Consider the following 21267-nt stretch of genomic DNA (forward strand, 5'->3'; position numbering starts at 1 on the left):
TGCGGAGCAGAGAGCCCGACATGGGACTCGATCCCAGGACCCTGAGATCAGGACCTGAGCTGAAGGCAGAGGCTTAACCCACTGAGCCACCCAGGCACCTTTTATATTCTTTATATAAATAACTTTCCGATTTCTCCAAGGAAAGCAAAGATAGCTATGGTGTATTAATTAATATTCATTTTATATATGAAAAAGAGACTAGGGAAATTCTAACTACATATTACTTACTCCATTTTAATTCTTTTTAAAAAAATTACTTAAATTCAAAAAATTATTCAAATTCATTAGTAAACTTATTTAAATTCATTATTTAAATTCATAATATATAGTATATTATTAGTTTCAGAGGTGAAGTTCAGTAATTCACCAGCTGTATATAACACCCAGTGCTCATTAGACCCGGTGCCCTTCTTAACGTCCATCACTCAATTACTCCATCCCCCCATCACCCACCCTCCTCTAATAGCCCTCTTTGTTCCCTATAATTAAGAGTCTCTTATAGTTTGTCTCCCTTTCTGATGTTGTTTTATTTTGTTTTTCCCTCCCTTCCCCATAATCCTCTGCTTTGTTTCTTAAATTCCACTTATGAGTGAAATCATATAATTCCTCTCTTGAGTCGTTTTGCTTAGCGTAATACCCTCTCGTTCCATCCACATCATTGCAAATGGCAGGACTCCATTATTTTGTGGCTGAGTAATATTCCAGTGTGTGTCTTCCTTATTCATTCATCTGATGGACATCTTGACTCCTTCCCCATTTTGGTTATCATGGACATTGCTGCTCTACACACTGGGGTGCAGGTGCCCCTTCAGATCACTACATTTGCATCTTCGGGGTAAATACCTACTAGTACAATTGCTGGGTCGTATATTCAACTTTTTTTTTTTTTTTAAAGATTTTATCTATTTACTTGACAGAGAGAGACAAAGCGAGAGAAGGAACACAAGCAGGGCGAGTTCGAGAGGGGGAAGCAGGCTTCCCACCGAGCAGGGAGCCTGATGTGGGGCACGATCCCAGGACTCTGGGATGCTTAATGACTGAGCCACCCAGGTGCACCCCCCATTTTTAAAGATTTTATTTATTTATTTGACAAACAGAGATCACAAGTAGTCAGAGAGGCAGGCAGAGAGAGAGGAGGAAGCAGGCTCCCTGCTGAGCAGAGAGCCCAATGCAGAGCTCAATCCCAGGACCCTGGGATCATGACCTGAGCTGAAGGCAGAGGCTTTAACCCACTTAGCCACCCAGGTGCCCCAGGAGCCCCTAATTTTAACTTTTTGAAGAATCATACTGTTTTCCAGAGTGGCTGTATTAACTTTTAAAAATTCCTTATTTTAAATTCAATTTAGTTGATATATACTATATCATTAGTTACCGGAGTAGAATTTAATGACTCAGGAGCCTGTGGGGCTGTGGGTTAGGCCTTTGCCTTTGGCTCAGGTGGTGATCTCCGGACCTGGGATAGAACACCCATCGGGCTCTCTGCTCAGTGGGGAGCCTGCTTCTCCCTCTCTCTCTGCCTCTGCCCACCTCTCTACCTACTTGTGATCTCTCTAATAAATAAAAAACATCTTAAAAAAAAAATTTTAGTGACTCATCAGTTGTATATCACATCCAGCACTCATATAATGAAATGCCCTCCTTAATGCCCATCACCCAATTACCCCTTCTCCCCACCTCCCACCCCTCCAGCAACCCTCAGTTTGTTTCCTGGAGTTCAGGGTCTCTTATGATTTGCCTCCCTCTCTATTTTCATCTTATTTTATTTTACTTTCCCTTCCCCTATGTTAATCTATTTTGTTTCTTAAATTCCATGTATGAGTGAAATCATATGGTATTTATCTTTTTCTGACCATTTTAACCCTTATAGAGTAACTGACAAAAACTGTCCATATAAGATTTACTCAGATTATAATTTACATACCATATTCAAGTCCAGTATACAACTTTGTCTCTTCCAAGGACACCATACTTGGTACCCTGTATAAAAACAAGAGTGCTTGCATTTATTAATAATATCAAAAAGAAAGATTAAAGGGAAATGTCATTGCTAGAATGTTTAAATCAAAACAAAGATGATGTTCTTTTAACAAACAGATTTCTCATCTTCAGTACTTCAACTCCCTACTCTGTCCTTCTGAAGATTAATGTTATTTTTCAGTAAGGACAGTATTGTTCATCTTAAAGAAAATGTTAATTAAATTTAATGACTTTATGGGGGAAAATTCACCAGCCAAATAAACATAATAATGATGTTCAATATTCAAGTGTAAAAGCTTAAATCTGATGATAAATTCTTATACACATTTATACAAAGAAAAGTCAGTTTTATAATGGTATAATAAAGGTTAAAACTGGACACCAAAAACTCAAGTCAAATTTTATTATAAAATACATAGCAGACAAACTTCTTTAAATAATCATTACCTCTCCTCTAAAAGCCACCCAAACTGATCTCTCCTAACACCTACAGTTAAAATGCCATTACTTTCTTTTGAATATGATCAGATATAAAAACACTGCATTTTCTAATTAAAGATCTGCCACAAATAATTATATTAACAGAAACAGACCCAGCTAGTTAAACTCATTAAACAACTAAAAGTCACTTTTAAGGTATGTAAGAACAGATTTTACTAGGGAATACGAACCTTTATATCTGAAATCTAAATTTTCTTCAATGAAAAATATAATTTTCAACATTTCAAGATACAATATCAATTCAACAACTTTTCTAAGAGGAAGAACATAGGCATAAATGCCAAGGAAACATGGGGTAAGCTTATCTAACACAAAGCTAATTAGTTATAAAAAATTTTTTTATAGTGACTGGTTACTACTCATCACTCATGAACTACATAGCACTTGTAATGAAGAGAAAACTATTTTTTAAATCAACATACCCCCATTTATATTATATTTTCTTAAGTTGAATTAAGCAAGTTATCTCTATCTTAATATTTGGTAGATATGAATTCTTGGATTTCTCTAAATGGGTAATAATATTAAGATTACTAAACTGCCAATTATTTAACTATGTTCCTCACCATAATCTAGGACCTAGGATGGCAACGATACTGTCTCGTGTTTCAAACCAAGCCTACAGAGTATAAACAAAGAATGGTTATATTTTATAATATAAAATACTGATTTGCTTTTCAGATACTTTGAAGTTCAAATTCAAATTCATAAAATTTGGTTTTCTTTCTATAAAACTTCAGCCTTTGGCAACATCTTGCAAACTTGAGCATTCCGTAGAACTGTGTATGATTAATTAATATATAAGTATCCAGAATCTAGTCAGTTAAAAATAAAATCAGATTCCTTTACAATGAACTTCAAGGAGTCTAACATCTCTACTGAAATTAGATTTCGCCACCAAAGAGGAAAAGACTGTGCTCAAACAGTAACAAGCATAAAGCATAAGATTTTAACCCCCACCCACTCATCCTTCCTTCCCTATATAGCACAGGAAAAGGCTTGCCATGAGCTATCACATGAGAGTTGATGTCTCCTCACTGCGGCTGTAAACATCAGTAGTTGTGTGAAGAATGCTATTGTACCTTACCCAGTTTGTACCTAGTACCAAAAAATATTGAACCAAGCATGCATTTTAATTAGTCACAAAACTATTCTTACAAACAACATAAAAAAACAACCACTACATTAAGCTATTTTGAATTTTTACTGGGTATGTGTGTGTGTGTACCCATATAAAACCCTAACTATCCAACAAAAAAAGACTATCAGCTGGGAATTTGAAATGTTTTGCTTCTATGCCTTTCTGACTCTAGTAATACCAGTATTATTAATACTGTAATCACATTTAAAAAAGTGAATCTCATCTAAGAGCCTTGATACTTATTTTTAAAATTCATGTCATTCTGGATTGTTTCCCTACTTAGAAAATCTGAAAATTATCACTGATTTACAAGTGTTTCAAAATATCTCAACCAATATGGGATTCTGAAGTATTAAGAAGTACATTTAAATAAACTCAGCTTTGGCTTTCCTTTTGAAATGTGAACTAAAACACACCTTTCATACCTCAAGTGTACAAAAGGCATCTGGTTAGACATATATTCCAGCTTTATTTGTTCTTATCCATCACAAAGTCCTTTTATATTTATTTGTCTAAGACTCAGTTTTAATAGATCACTTCTTCTCTAACAATTTAATTAAACTCTCATTGGACTGACAAGTTTTACACTAAACGTTTCTCAACAAACTTAAATACATATACTAAATAATTTTCTCTAGGCTTTAGAATAATTTTCTAAAAGAAATCTGTATCCATTACCCAAGTAAGACTTTATGATCGTATCTCTTTGTGGCCACACTAAGTACATGTGTGCTGCCCTACACTTTTATACTTAAAACTGCTTATTGTCACTTTTAGTTATGCACAGAATCTTAACTGAACATATTTAAAGTGCCCTCAACATTTACAGATGTGAGTTCTGATTTAAAGCTAGAGTAGCCATATGTAGAATTTAAATCAAATACCATCACTGCCCCCACTATAACTGAAATTCATTTTTCTCATTCCCTGGTGCATTTTACAAACAGTAATAATTTGACATCAGGAACTAAATAAAATTCTAACAATTCCTACACAACATATTTAATTATTTATACAAAAGCAAAGTTAAATCAGCTTCAAAGCACTAGACAGCACCAGGCCACCTAATTTATAACAATATGTGTTCAATATTTGTGCCACCAAAAAAAAAAAAAAAAAAAAAAAAAAAAAAAAAAAAGGAAAGAAAAGAAAAAAAGCCCTAGACGTTTGACAGCTATGTTATTTATACCACTAGATGGCAATCTTCTCCAGATTTGATTAGAGCGGAACTATGAAAATAATCACTGGGAGAGAAAGGACAGTGAAAAAGGAAGAAATGACTAATAACACAAAAGCAAAATATACAATGCAAATCCAATATGCAAACGAAGGCTAGTGAACTGTCATGAAACTAGTGTAATCAATACTTCTTGTCTACAGCTGGAAGAACAGCCTATACTTCCCAATAACCAACCACCCGCCCCCAGAAGAAAGCAAACATAAAAGGTATAAAATCAAGCCACTAATACTAACAGATTTTGTTTTCCAATCAAGGTTACAAGTGTTTTCACAAGAAACAATTGACCTATTTCTGTGTTCTGTTATCCAATTCAATCCTAGGCATCAATAATAGCTATAAACACAAATGAAAAACTGGCTCTTGCTCTGCCGTGTGAACAAAAGGTTGCTAGGTTTAAAATTAACTCTGAGCATAAGAACTATTTCCATGTCTGACACACAAGCTTTAAAAAATCAATGAAAACAGTCAGAAGGTGAAATAAGGAGAAAACAGGGTTACTCACCGTGGAGTAGTAACTGTTTCCTTTTCTGTGTGCAGCTCCCCCAGCAGAGCTGGGTAGTTTCCTGGAGGTGCCAAGAGAGGTTAGCTAGCCCTGCCCCTCATCGCAGAACAACACATCCTTTCACATATTAATGAAATGGTCTCAACTCTTAGACCTTAACTATGAAGTTTTCTTTGCCTCAGAAGTTAGTATAAGCTGAGATCCTAAGAATGATTTTAACTAAGAATGGCCTGACAGATCTATCAGAGGAAAGGGGCACAAAGTAAAGAAGAAATATCGGAGATGAAAAATGATGACTCCTCTACCTTGAGTAACCCTGTTTTTATAGATGTTAGTTTTTTGCATCTTGTGATAGCTGGTTAGACCTAAAAGATTATAAAGAGTGGACTGCAAAAGGAGAAATTAATGACGATTTCAGGATTAAAGGCAAGTGTCCAAAATTCCTGTACAACCCTGAAAAGACATAATCCAACTTCCACATCTATAAAGGTAGAACTAGGAGTGTAAACTATATCACACATATTTCTATTAAGTCATTAACTAAAGGTTCCAACAGCAAAACAGAGAGGTTCCATTTTAAGATTAATTCAGCAACCTTGGTATCTGACAAAACTGCCAAAAAGTCAAATTGTACTGAAGAAATTTACACTTAATTACCCTCAAGGGACCCTAGTTTACCCATCCTCTGAAACAGTAAAATTTATAATATATACAACAAGATATTTAGTAATCCTATATTGCCAAAGGCCAAAAAAATACAATGAAAATACCATGAGGTTCATCATTATTTTCTACTTACGACAATCAACTCATCTAAGTTTTTATATTTTGTTAGTCTCTAATACAATGCACAGAAAATTGGTTTGCACATTTAGTAGCCATTTACCTGAACAATGGGATTCTAAGACTATGCCATATACTCTACTAGGAACTAAATTAGATTTTCTTACAGGAAAACTCAGAACTGAACCAAGTTTCCAGTTTCTCATTATTGCAATTTTCTAGAGGACAAATGCTACTAATACATGTGCAAGGCAAAGTTAATAATGAAAGATCTGACCCCAAAAATTAAGCAGCTAGAATGTTTTTACCTAACTGAGATTTATATATAAAAAAAATATAAGACTAATTGTAAAGAAAACTGAGTTGCTACGTGCTTCCAAAAACCGGTCTGGTATTTCAGAAAATACGTACTATCCCACAATACCACAGCCAAATTGTTATTAACAAGAGTGACTTCCTCAGGCACCTCAGGCATTACACTAATTAGTGAACTTGTCACAAGTATGTTTCCTTTTCTCCCCCACCTGGTATATTTTACTCTATTTCTTATTGGGACCTGCTGCTAATAATCTCCAAGAATTATGCTACAGATATTCTTTCTTCACACTAAGATGTATGATATATTATCACAGAACAGTGGCATCACTGATTGAAATCATTTGATTAGTTTTGCCTTTTTTTTTAAAGTTCTATTTATTTAAGTAAACTCTATACCCATGTGGGGCTTAAATTCACGACACCAAGGATCAAGAGTCGCATGCTCCTCTGACTAAACCAGCCAAGAACCCCTGATTAGCATTTTCAAATCAATTTACATTTAGAAATCTTAGCAATTATAGACCTAAATTAAAATAAGCATTTCTGAATTTAATTTAAAAAGCTAACTTTATTTTACGATACTTTAGTAAGAACTAATTTGCTACCTGTAAAAAAAGTTGAGATTTACATAAAGAAAATATAAAAATAAGTTAAGATTTCAGATCAAGGAGGTATCAGTTAGAAACTGGTTTTAAAGGAAAGGATTCTGGTAAGAATTATTCAAAAGTCCAGGAAAGACTTTTTAAACCCTCTCTCTGATGATTCAAAGGCAAAGGACGGCTCATTAATCTTTGATTCTACTTCATATAATCATTATCCTTGCCTAGATGTAACCATATAAAAAGAGTCCTAAAAATGTGTATTGTTCAGTGATTAAAACAACTGAAGTTTTCGTTCTGTATTTATTATGTATTATTAAATATACCAGAAAACATTTCATATTTATACTTGTAAGTTATTAAAATATATTAACAATATATATTTATAGTAAATGTAATTTTGTATTACCTCATTATGTCTTATTACATAAAATTTTCACCCTAATAGTGAAAATTCTGAAACACAAAACTTTTCAGTCTAAATTACCTTTCCTTCTCAACTTCTCTGGGAAAAACCTACAAAGGATACTCAGGATAAATTTTAAAGCTAATAATGTCCATTCATAAAATGTTTGTTAACACCATATTCTTTTCCTTATTTACAAACCTAACTGGTTTCATCATAACCAATTATAAGGAACCTTTGTCCCGATGCACTCACTTTTATTTCAAAGTGATAAAGACCTTGTTTCAACTTGCTAGCATAGGGCACACGGCATAAACATTAAATATGTTCATAGTAAAGAACTGCACCAGAAACCTCTCTGCCTCCTGAGGGGACCCTGCAGCAGTGCGTCCTAAGGATCACTTAAAACTAAAAATCTTCTAATCATATATACAGAAGACACATCCTTTGGCTCTTAAAGGATTAAATTCCCAAAACTCCACTATCAACATGTTCAAGCAGAACTAAATTTACTGATGTAATATATCTGTTATGTACGAAAGAGGTTTTCAGCATGCCATAAGCATTCAATTCCCACCATATAAACTGCTAAGATCATTAGGAAAATCAAAACCATTTTTGTGAGTCTCTCATTTTTAAATAATGTTTAAAATCAATCTGTCTTAAAAAAGATGAACTTTGGTAAAATTGCCCCTAAATCAAACTATAATACTGATGAAAACCAAAAGTGCTTTCAAACAACTCAGCAAATCCCTAGACAAACTTAAAACAGATTTCCTTACCTGGGATGACCCTACTTCCCCCTCTCAAATCTAACAAACAATCTAAAGTTCAATGCCTAGAAACAGGTTTTAGAGTGAAGTAAGTAGGAACCAGGAGAAAGTATGACCCCAAACAATGATTATACAAAATATGGAAAAGACAAGCAAGCCACATTTTAAAACCACTCCTTGAAGTTTTTAAGATTTTTGTTGCAAATCAACAAAAAATTCTTCCCTTTGTGTTTTTTGAGGGGGAAGGGGTTACTTACTCATTTTTATGTGATTTTCATAAACTTGCTCAGCAATGAGATGTTGATGTTGAGAGAAAACGATCTAAGGCAGTATACTGAAACTAGGCCTGCAACTAGCATCTCACTACTAAGTAAGTTGAGCTCACATTACATATTGCTGATTTCATTTAAGCTCAATTTTTTCCAACTTGAATGACTGCACTGACAATAGACTAAATCAAGGCATTCATTCAAAACTGTAATAGTCTGAAAAGCACTTAAATTCATAAAAACAGCTTAGTACAATTTTAAAGCTCAAAATAACACAAATTTTTATGTAAAAACACGCAGATTTTAAAAAAACACACACGCAGATTTTTCCTATAAAATCCCTAATGAACACTGATTGCAGACCAAAAAAAAAGATTTTTCTTTTTCTTTTTTAAAAAAAGAGCATTTATCTTAACTCAGAAATAGAGGATAAACATAGTATTGATATTTTTAAACTGATTAACGTTCAAAATTATCCTATCCTGGTACCATATGAAAATCTGATTAAAGCTTTACAGTTTATAGACCTATATTCTGTCTCAGGTATTTTTGGTCTAATTATGACAAAAAGGTTAAAGTGATACAGAAACAACACCAATAATAAATCCAGTGACTCATTATGTGACTAAGACTTAAAATACACGCCAAATGGCAAAACAGCAAAATATGTAAAGTAGTTATTTTTACTTACAAGTTAGTAACTGGCTCTCCTTTCAATGGAGGTAGGAGGTTTCCTGAGCCAATTAAACAGTTGTGCACTATAGTTAGACTCTGTAGAACATCATCTCTGGAAAAGATAAAGGTATTTTCATATTTTTAGGAGACTCCAAATCGCTGTCTAACAAAAGGCTTTGGAGAGTCTAGGGTGAAGTACAAGAACCTAAAGTGGGGATATATAAAATTAAGGCCAAGAAATGTCAAATGTTTTCAGTTTACCCACTTCATAATACAAGGTAATTAACAGTGTTTATATTGGTAATATAGTACAGACCTACTTAGGATTAAATAGGTCCTAAATAATCAGAAACAGCAACTGACTGCCCTCTGTGATCAATTCTGAATATCATCACCTATGTACCCAAAGATTGCTACCACTAACAAAAAGGGAAAACAGTATTACAGAAGCTCTTCCAGCATACTCCCAACTTTTAAAAATGGACTAGTTAGGAGGGGTGCCTGGGTGGCTCAGTGGGTTAAAGCCTCTGCCTTCAGCTGGAGTCATGGTCTGAGGATCCTGGGATCGGGCCCCACAATGGGCTCTCTGCTCAGCAGGGAGCCTGCTTCCCCTTCTGTCTCTGCCTGCCTCTCTGACTACTTGTGATTTATCTCTGTCAAAATAATAAATAAACAAACAAACAAACAAATAAATAAAGGACTGGTTAAATATTTATTTATTTATTATTTTGACAGAGATAAACTTGTGATTTATCTCTGTCAAAATAATAAATAAATAAATAAATAAATAAAGGACTAGTTAAATATTTACTCCAAAAAGAAGTTCAGACATCATCAGTCATACTTCTTTCCTCCTCCAAACCATTCCTACTGATTTTGCTTATTAAAATTTCCTGGTATTTCACACATTTTAATTTTCTTACTATTATTTTAGGAATGTCCAAAGATTCAAACTATAAAAGTCTAATGATCTTATAACTATTTTTTGTTAAAGCTTCTTAGGAAAGAAAAAAAAAGCTCACAGAAATATTTCACTAAGTAACATTAATGTCAATAATATGAATTACAAAAACAAACAAAAAACTCCCCAAAATCTAATCTGAATCTAAAAAACAAGCATTTCCATATACCTCCCAAAAGATGCACAAGTCAAACTGCTAAGCAAAAGTCACAAAAAGCAAACTATTAAAAAAAATGAATTTTTCTATTTAAAAGGTTTAAATTTTTTTAAGATTTTATTTATTTATTTGACAGAGAGAGATCACAAGTAGGCAGAGAGGCAGGCAGAGAGCGGGGGTTAGAAGGCTCTCTGCTGAGCAGAGAGCCCAAGATGTGAGGCTTGATCCCAGGACCCTGAGATCATGACCTGAGCCGAAGGCAGAGGCTTAACGCACTGAGCCACCCAGGTGCTCCTGAAAGGTTTAAATGTTATGACAAAATTTGTTACACACCATATTAAATGGTTTTTAAATTATATGTATGGCAGATATTAACACACACTGAAAATGAATACATCAGATACAGCAAAGAGAAAGGGAAAAACACAAAAAGATTTTTTTTCAGTCTGCAACCACAAAACACTAAGTGTTTATAAAAGAAAACTAACCTAGACATTTCAAGTTCTCCGTCACCACAGTGCTGGAGTTTGATGAGCTCAGGCTGAAGAAAAGAGTCCAACAGATAGAAGGCAAAAGCCACTTCTTCTGAAGAAGGAACATGCCACTGGATGCCCAGATTCCACAAGTCCCCTGGTTTACCCCAGTCCTACAAAAGACAGCATTTGTTCAGCAAGCTGTGAAACTGGAGAAAAAACCCCAAATAAATGTGTACATGTAACTTAAAAGGTCTTCCAGGGAGGGGCGCCTGGGTGGCTCAGTTGGTTGTGCTCTCTCAGGGTTGTGAGATCAAGTCCCAGAGCTGGATCCTCCCCACCTTTTCTCCCTCTCTCTCTTAAAAAAAGGCACAAAACTCATTACCCCTTCATTATCACTCAAGAAAAGTCTCCTGGAAGAGCCACTCAAATATGAGTTTACTTAAGAGTAAGAGTAAGCTTATAAAGTTACTGAGTTTCCCAATAAAATCATATGGAATATACAAGTTACATACAGCATACCAACCTGACTCATAGCTCAACAAAAAAGAAAAAAACTAGGCTGCTTCTGTGCTCTGTTACACTTGCCAAGTTTAAAACATTCCAGTAATTTTAATGATCTACTTCAAAAATAAAAAAGTGACACCTACACACACAACACAGAAGAAAAAAAAAAACCCACTCTGGATCCTTAGAAAAATAACCCAGTATGTACTTGGATTCTTAATTATTGAAAATGCTTGCCTTGATGGGAAAGTATTCGGAAGGAGGCTTGTCAAAGCCTCCCGGCACACTGCAGTACTCTGTTGGGTAGATAAGGGTAGTAGAGCGAAGGAGGTGATGCAGGAGATTACAGGACAGAGTGTAACCCTGCTTACAGGTTAGATGGAGGGTTCTTTGGAGAATCTTTACAAGTTGCTCCTTATAAAGAAGCAACTTCTTCCCGTCCACTCGAGTAATCTAAAAGAGGAAGAAAATGGTTGAAGATATTTTGATGAAAAGATTAAGAATCAATAATCAATGCAACAGACAATGTTTAGCTACTAGTCTAAAATAGTAACAGTGTCTCTTAAAAATGTTCAATTAATTTTAGAATTGTCATTTTAACTATATTCGTACAATTCTTTCTTGAGATCAAAACAAATTCTCTGAATTCAGGCCCTCATATGCCACAGTACCATCCTTTTCAAAGAATCTATTTCCTCAAAGAGACAAAATTAATTGGTTGGTAAGCCAACCCATAAAGGAAAATGAAGTATGACTGAGAGCTCAACTTATGGAGAGAGAGAGAGAAAAAATCAGGAGAGAAAAAAAAGGTACTGCCAAATCTAATGAGATTTTCAAATAATGAGTTACTAATATCAGAATTAATTAGTAAAAAGTACTTCACTGCTCATGAAGCCATCAACAATTATCAGACTCGCTTGATAATTGTTTTTTTGTAGCTGTACCAAGAAAATCAGGGTGCCTGGTTGGCTGTCAGTAGAGCATGCAACTCTTAATCCTGGGGTCATGAGTTCAAGCCCCACATCGGGTGGAGAGATTACTCAAATCAATCAATCAATCAATCAATCTTTGGGGTGCCTGGGTGGCTCAACTGGTTAAACATCCAAACTCTTGATCTCTGGGTTGGAGTTCAGGCCCTGCACTGGGCTCCATGCTGAGCATGGAGCCTACTTAAAAACAAACAAACAAACAAATATGGGGCACCTGGGTGGCTCAGTCGATTAAGTGTCTGCTTTCATCTCAGGTCATGACCCCAGGATCTTGGGAGTGACTGTGTCAGGCTCCCTGCTACTCCCTCTCCCTTTACCCCTACCTCACTTGTGTTCTCTTATGCTCTTTCTCTCTCTCCAAATAAGTGGTAAACAAAAATCTTAAAAACAAAAACCAGACTTTTCATATTTTTTTTAAAGTCAATTTAAAAAAATTCTGAACCCAAATCATCTTCACAGCAATATTTCCTTAGTACTACAAAGATTTACAATACCTCAGACAAAAGTTGAAGATTCCACAGCAACTCCTTATCTAGCTCTTCTTCATTTAATACATCATCATCTAAAAAAGGCAAAAGAGTATCAGGGAAAAAGAACTACACATCCAACTAAATGCATCATTTTCAAATATTTGTCTTCAGTATCTCTAATTGCTAAGAAAAGTCTCATTCCTTTTTCATGAAGCTAAACTTGTTCCAGAGGAGGTGAAAATTCCATTTTCAAGAAAATAAACACATCAAATCAGGGCACCGGCTCCTCCACATCTCACAAATTGATTTTTTTTTTTAATGGCCACATCTACATGGTTCCTGCATGCATGAAAATACTAACTTAATAAAGTAGGATTTCTAAACTGTCACTTGGATGAAACCTTAATTCAAATAATCCTCATCACAAACTACAAAATTAAAATATTGTATAGCTTATAGAATTTATTTTCACCCACTGAGTTCTAGAAACAAAAAAATTTTTTTTACCTAAAATTATAAATTTAGAATAATAACCTTATAACTTACTCATTGTAAGCTGAGTTATAACACTGCAGCAGTGAGGAACAAATAACTTCAAAGACTCCTCGGGGCAACACTGAAAACATATTTGTGTAAGTAAGTTTTTGGAAGGCCATGAATATTCATTCAGCAGTCACAAAGTATACCCCGACACTATTTTCAGAGGCAAATAAGGGTTGTAACTTGCTACTGAAACAATGTATTTTAAGTATAACAAGCATGTATAAAATAATTAACCATATAAACCTGTTGGTTACTGACTCATTAATTCATCAGTCCAAAAACCCCAAACTCACCTTTACAGCAGCACGGCACATGTCTGCCACCATGCGGCCTGCTACTCTTGTTTCAAATATATGCGAAATAGAAAAATTAAAAACCTTCTGAAGGGCCACCTGTTAAAATGTTTAAGAAATGAAAAGGTTTTATAAGCAACTTTTAAAAAGATTTTATTTATTTATTTGACATACAGAGAGAGATCTGAAGCAGGCAGAGAGGCAGGCAGAGAGAGAGGAGGAGGCAGGCTCCCTGCCAAGCAGAAAGCCCGATGTGGGGCTCGATCCCAGGATCCTGGGATCATGACCTGAGCCGAAGGCAGAGGCTCAACCTACTGAGCCAGCCAGGCACCTCTCTGCTTACATTTTCATCCACTGATAAAATTTTATAATTTCGTTTTATGTGCATTTAATATATATTGTTAACTCACAACATGGAACTCAGCCAACAGCACTATAACTCATGCCTGAATAAAGCTTATCTAAAACATGTTACTTTCAGGCGCCTGGGTTACTTTAGTGCCTGGCACTAAAAAGACACAAAAGCATGATTACATCAGAGCTGAAACAAGAAGGCAGAGCATTACCTTACTCCACCTCAGCTGAATATGTGTAACTCACATTTTTTTACCACATTTACACATCTACACAAGAGCACCATGAGTACTGACTTGGAGATTACAAATAAATTTTAGCAAGCAGATGAATTTGCAAATATGAAATTTGTGAATATAATGAGAATCCACTGTTTATCGTTCTCAAAATTTAGTATGAGAAAAAGGATAAATGGTATAATACCCAAAGTAACTTCAGTTTTTAAAACACACAAATAAACCTACAAGACTGGGATTTAATTTTTTGTAGCAATGCGACTCTTACCATAAATATTTCTTTGGAACATTGTGTGAGGATTGTACTAAATGTAGAAGACAGACCTAATTCGACCAAACTCTCCAAGTGAGTCATTTTCTCAGTTTCCGTCTCTTCTCTTGTTTGCTCCAATGTGCTACTTTCTATAAGTCCAAAACATCTAAACAATCCAAAGAAAGTATAAGTTTAGCAACTAAAAACTAGTTTCATGTTTTTGATGATTACACAAGTCTTCACTGTCATGACTATTCAAATGATAGCTATTCTACCACTTGGGCATGGCTCACTATCAATGGTCTTCTTATAACTTGAGGGGTTCAGTCCTGGGACAGGGGCTATGTACAGGCTGTAAGTTGCTGGACAGGACAGTCATCTCTCTGAATGTCTAACAAAGGGCAGGTCTGGGGTACATACTCACCGGTCCATAAACTGTAAGACAAAATCCTCAAATTCAGCTGTGGCTGAACAAAGTTCTCGTTCCACCTAGGATATTTCAATGTGGAGAAAAATGAAAAATAGTCCTTGAATTTTTCTCAGGACTATTAAAACTCAATTATGGTCTATAAAAAAGATTTAACACTCTATTATTGTACTAAGTATGGTGAGAAATAGCACCATAACTGTGTATCAATTTAGAATGACTCAATCTACCACTTTCCAGGAACCTAAGTAAGAAGTAATTAACATATTTTATAAGAGCCAAAACCAGAAGTCAAACAGCCACCTTTATCAACTACAGTTTCCAAGTTTCTGGTGTATGTATACAGGATTTTCTCCTACTACCTGAACATCCAAATAACAAAAACAGAAACATGCTTACAATAAAGAAAATAGTTCTAAAATAACCAGTCTGTAATGAAGAAAATGTCTGTTCATTAGGTATCAATCCCCTCAATAAATTTATTCCTAAATTCAAAAAATCAGAAAAACCAAAACCAAACCAAATCAACCAACCAACAAACAAAAACCCACCACTATCTCCACTTAACAAAAAATTAAAAGTGACAAAAATGTAAATACACCTCTAGATATCACTTATTTACAAAAATAACCTATATCCTTTGGTGGGCGCTCTGCCAGACTTTCTTACCAATGATGTGGTCCTCTACTTATATCATTTTAGTCACGAAAGGGTCATTTTAAACTACTAGTATTTAAACTATCAAATATTACTATGCATTTACAATAAGAGTTACAACTCAGTTAACCAATCCTTTTACAAGTAGAAAGCATCCTTACTTCTGTGAGGTCATTTCTTTCTTGTAGTACAGATGAACAATCTACTAAAGGCACCAGAGTGGAAAATGTTGCTATAAATTGGAATGTGATCTGTGGGAAGATGCAAAAAATTTAACATTAATTATGTACATATAGTTCAAAAATACAAGTATACCATAAGCTACAATAAAGTGCCCAAATGAATTAATATTTTTTTTTGTAAAGCTTTTTTTCCCTTAATTTTATTTACTTATTTGGCAGAGACAGCGAGATCACGAGGAGACAGAGAGGCAGGCAGAGAGAGAGGAGGAAGCAGGCTCCCTGCTGAGCAGAGAGCCATATGTGGGACTCGATCCCAGGACCCTGAGATCATAACCTGAGCCAAAGGCAGAGGCTTAACCCACTGAGCCACCCAGGCACCCCCCAAATAAATTATTTTGAGGGAAATCCCACAATAGTCTTTCTGGAAATTTTTCACCTAGAATTGAATATTTTAAAGTTCTTCATAATTAAGCAGCTGTTACTTTAGTAATAAAGTTATACTAAGTTTATTTTCATAGTTATTTATTAGGTTTAAGCACAACGTTCTCCAACCTTTTGTCAAGGAAGTACCCCCCTCCCCTCACCTTAAGATATAACATTAACAGAATATACTGAAGCAAAAGCAAGAGACTGGGTAAAAGGGAAGGTAAGCAACTCTTAAGTCAAGAGATGTGTATATAAAATGGGACCTGGCATTTTGCACCCAGCAGCTTTTATCATGCCTCCTGTCACCAGTGTAGACAGAGGGAAGTACAAATAATCATATGCTAAGATTTTTAAGGTTTTTGCTCAAGGAAAATAGTAAATACATAACAAGCTTCAAAAATATCTTACAATCATTAAACGTATCCAGGTTATAGCAAATTACTTACAAAGGATGACATATAGATCAACTAACCATCCACAGATCTAAACTTAGCAAATTTACATTCAATGATATTCTAAAAAGTCTGAACAGAACTTGAAAGGATGCCTATTCACACAATTAGAACTCAGACACAAAACAGAATAATAAATATGCTTACCATGCATTTACTAAAGTCATTTGGATCCACCCCAGGCAATGCTCTCATCAACAGAGGTAGCATGTGCGTTGGACCTTCAGGAAACCACTTGCCCCCTGATACCAAACTTCGGGCTACTCCAATTACACAGCTTAAAGTAGCTGTGAGTTGGTGAGGTTCTGTTAAAGTCTCTAGTGCAGGATACGTTCTATAGTTTAAAACACAATTAAAAAACAAAAAACAGTTCCATTACAGATAAACATGCACAATACATTATATCTACCAAATTCATAAACTGCCTTTAGCTTAAGGCTGGTAGCTAGCAGAATATTTTGAATGAATACCTGTTTTCAAGGTTAACAGAATCACACACATAAAGGAAAGGGAGGAGTTTCCCTAACCCCCATCCCCTTACCACCTTTCTCCATGCAAATTCCACAGTGTAAAAGAACATGAACTGGCAGATTTTGCATTATTTCAGCCATCTGAATCCACCTCCACATTCCAATGACGGATTCTAATCTAATGGTCAGCAATTATTAGAATTCAGGAATAACAAGTGACAACTATCCTATTCTTCCCTTTTACAGGAAAAATAATCTTTACTAAAATGCTGAAATTTCTCCTATTTTACACTTTAAAAAGGACTGGCATTTTAAAATTAGACATCAGCTCTAGAAACATATGCGAAGATTCCTGATTTAATAAAAGAGAATAATACAAATACAATCTTTGATCACCAAGTAAGACAAGAACATTCACACAGCAATTTCATTTTTAAGAATCTATTCCATAGGAAGAAAAAAAATCTAAAATATAGTCATTTTAATTTTCTCTTATGCAGAAAAAATAAGGGAAATTTCATTTTAAGTAGGAAAAAAAGAGTATTTATAATCACAATTTAAAAAACCAGCAAGCTTAGGCTTTAGAAGGTAAAGAAAGCAAACCAGCTCTTTAACAGAGGCTGTCCTTCCTTAGAGGATATATATTCAGGACCTAAAATTTATTTTCTCCATTTTTACTTTTTAAAGGATTTTGCTTTTTTTTTTTTTTAAAGAAGAGAGAGAGAGAGAGCACAGGCACACAGGGGAAAGGCAGATGGGGAGGGAAGGGGGGAGAGGGAGGGACAGAAAGAGAAAGAGAGAGAGAGAGGAGAGACAGAGAAAATCTTAAGCAGGCTCCCCACCAAGCAGGAAGCCTAAGGCAGGGCTCCATCTTATGACCCTGAGATCGTGACCTGAGTCAGACTCTTAACCGATGGAGCCACCTTGTTGCCCCTAAAGGACTTTTGCTTTCATAAAAAGAAAAAAACCCTTCAAAATACTTCTCTTGGCCAAGCATGTATCATTTAATATGCTATTAAATTTGTCCCAAAATTGAAAACTAAAGAAAAACATAATGGATAATTTTACTTGTATTTATTCTTTTAAATTTAACTTCATTTAAATTCAATTAATTAACATACAGTGTATTATTAGTGTCAGAGGTAGAGTTCATGATTCATCATTTACTTGTATTTGTAAGCTTTGTTTCTTCTACTAAAAAAATATCTCTCTATTGATAATTTATCAGCTGGAAAACATTAAAATAAGGCAAAACAAAGGGAAAGCCAAGAATTACGAAAACTCCAATCTTCAAAATTTTAACTACGCAAGAAAATGAAGTCCCTCTTTAGAGGCAAGTCTCTCCTCAACGAGCAACATCAAGGGACCTGCCACTGAACTGTTAGCTTCTGCTACCACATGATGACCAAAGAGCAAAGAATACTGGGGGTTCAGACCATAGAAATGGCCTCACTTCCCCATTTCATTTCCTAATTATCTGTGCTGGAAGAGTTTCTGTGCCCACAAAGTGCACACAAAAAGGGAGAGGTTTGGAAAATGAGGTACAGCTTTAACTTGAGTATTTATGGCAAAGAGGACAGGGCAAGATAAGATGAGCAACTCAAATTTATAAATAATGGAGCCCTATTTTGGTCAAGACCTTTGGCAGGATATCTAACTCCTAGCAAATGTGCCCAATTATCCCATTTTAATTTTAAGCCAGAAAATAGGCTGTCACTTGCATTCTGTCACTAAGGATCTTCGACAAATCTGTTTTATGGAACTCAAACTGTTAGACCCTTCCGGGCCCTAAAAACTAACATTCTTCTTCTATTTTTGAGTAAGACATTAAGAGAGAAATCATAAAGCTCAAATTCAGGCAGCAAAGGAATTAACAGAAAGCTTAAGTAATATTATATAAGCACAGAAGGCTTATATTGTGACAGTAACTCAGCAAAGGGAAAATTATTTTTGTTACCAGTTCAACATATGAAACAAAATGAATGCAATAAAATTCACACTGGAAATAACACACATGAGATTATGCATATATTAAAATAATAAAGATAGTCAAATTTTCTTCTCTATCACTGCTTCTAAGAAATAAAAGACATCCCAAATCACTTCTCAATATTTAGTGATACACTTTGATGTAAAAGCAGCCAGAGCTTAATTAATTAGCTTATTAATTAATTTTTTAAGATCTTATTTTTTAGCAATCTCTACACCCCACATGGGGCTCACACTCACAACCCCAAGATTAAAAGTTACATGCTCCACCGAGTAAGCCTGCCAGGCGCCCTATAATATTTGAGTAAAAATGTGCCAATAATCCAAAAATATTTTATCCATCCATTTTGTGTCAATTTTCTTTTATCTCCAGGAAACCTTTATCAAGTTACCAATCAGTATGTTAAAATGCTTTGCTTCTCCTATAAGGAACCAGAATAAGCACTGAGAAAGCAAAACAGAAGCCACAAAAGAAAACCATGCAGAACAGAAGAGTAGAAGGAAGGGATAACCAGAACAGCTGCAGCCACAGCTAAGGCTTCAACCAAACATGTAAAACTCCACTTACCTTTCAAGTACAGGGGGTATTACTAACTCCGGTCTCATGAGTGCAAGATTCTGCAGAGCCTGGGCTGCTTCTAAACTACCAGTTTTGCTAAACATAGCCAAGAGGACAGGTTGAATAATGCATCGTACAAAGTCTGTAACATCTTGATCAGTAAGCTTATGGCTATCAGGCACAGGAGTTAACCAAGAAGGCTTCTTGTATCTTTCACGATGCAATCTTCTAACAACACTGTTTGGCAACCGCTGAAGTAGTTTCATTAACTTGTTCTGGGGACACAGAAGCAGAAAGTCCAAGGTAGGTTCTCTTTCCCACACAGATATTTATGGCTCCTTTCTAGTCTCCAAATAAAGATTCTTAAAATAACACTCTTACAATCTATTACAAAGACGTAAATGGCATAATTAGCTAGAATAAAATGCTATTATCAATTAAATTATTGATAATAAAAATGCATTTCAAACATCAATTTTAATTTCCAACACCAGATGAATTTTCCATTACATGAAAAACCATTTTAACCAGGCAATGTGGAAAAAAACCAAAAAAACAGAACCACAACTGATATTCCTTTCTCTTGCCAGAATGTGACATTTTGTCACCAGTTATTGGACTAGTATTATCTCCATTTATTTTTATGTTCAATGAACATGGTAACTTAATTTGAACGTAATGACCTATATATAGCCAAATTTATATGAAGAACAGAAAATGTATTAAAGGTTTTATACAATAGGTAATGTGTAACCATTTTTTTTTTCAAAGAAATGTGTGACCATATCTTTAAAAATTTCCAAACTCTACAATGAAAAATGAACGTACTCACCAGCCAGCGCCCATTATTTGAGGGATGGTAAAAAGATGTGATGCTATTAAACAAACCAGACAAGTGTTTTTGCACTAGTTTACTTGGTCCACCCTATTCAAATAAAAGTACAAAATATTAGTATCCATGGTACACTGGAAAACTGAAGGAATCAATAGGCCCAAGCCTACATATACCTCTCTAACGTGGTACACATCCATTCTGCTGACAAAAACCAATTCTACTCCAATGTAAGAGTCAAAAACAATTCCCCAGTGAACTTCTTACAATCTTCCATTTAAAACACTCTACTAAAAATAAAGACAACTGACACCAAATTAGATAAGTGAAGAGATCTTTCAATTTAGAGTATCAGCATATTTTAGTCTTCTGCCATGAAATAACTTTTGTCACTAAGACTGTTTTAAAATAACCAAGAGTGGTAAATCAGGCATAAAAAGCATTCCTTAAAGGATTTAAGAAGTGACTTTCTTAATGCAGGAAATGAAGAAGTGAGATTTACATAAATACATTCAAATATTTTATTTTTACTCCTAAATGTTTCAAATTATTAAACCTGTTATATTTGACCACATTTTGACTCAAAAGAAAAAATTTTCTTAATCTATTACCAAAACAAATACACCAAAGAATACAACCTGGTGGAAAAAAAAAATGAAGAAAAAAAATTATCATTCATCAAGTTTGATAGCCCTAAAGAACTACAATTTAGTATTAAAATCTTCCATTTCTCATGATCTTTCTTTTTTTCTTAAGGATTTTATTTATTTGACAGAGAGAGAGAGAGAACAAGCAGGGGGAGCAGCAGAGGGATGGGAGAAGCAGGCTCTCCACTGACAAGGGAGCCCAATGC

The 21267-nt window shown here is 34.9% G+C and overlaps 1 protein-coding gene across 2 annotated transcripts in view; it reads right to left on the minus strand.

Annotated features, from left to right (window-relative positions):
• Positions 1–21267, minus strand: part of PSME4 (proteasome activator subunit 4) — a 112728-nt gene that overhangs the window by 42164 nt on the left and 49297 nt on the right. For both annotated transcript variants that reach the window (XM_059187661.1, XM_059187662.1), the window contains 13 exons: positions 20415–20507; positions 19592–19857; positions 16712–16898; positions 15666–15755; positions 14845–14909; positions 14436–14586; positions 13578–13676; positions 13288–13357; positions 12766–12833; positions 11520–11735; positions 10791–10948; positions 9201–9296; positions 1922–1977 (listed from right to left, as the gene is read on the minus strand). In XM_059187661.1, the coding sequence (XP_059043644.1) occupies positions 1922–1977; positions 9201–9296; positions 10791–10948; positions 11520–11735; positions 12766–12833; positions 13288–13357; positions 13578–13676; positions 14436–14586; positions 14845–14909; positions 15666–15755; positions 16712–16898; positions 19592–19857; positions 20415–20507 (1615 nt within the window). The remainder of the gene's footprint in view (positions 1–1921; positions 1978–9200; positions 9297–10790; positions 10949–11519; positions 11736–12765; positions 12834–13287; positions 13358–13577; positions 13677–14435; positions 14587–14844; positions 14910–15665; positions 15756–16711; positions 16899–19591; positions 19858–20414; positions 20508–21267) is intronic.

Source organism: Mustela lutreola, chromosome 9, assembly GCF_030435805.1.
Source record: "Mustela lutreola isolate mMusLut2 chromosome 9, mMusLut2.pri, whole genome shotgun sequence".
Lineage (NCBI taxonomy): Eukaryota > Metazoa > Chordata > Mammalia > Carnivora > Mustelidae > Mustela > Mustela lutreola.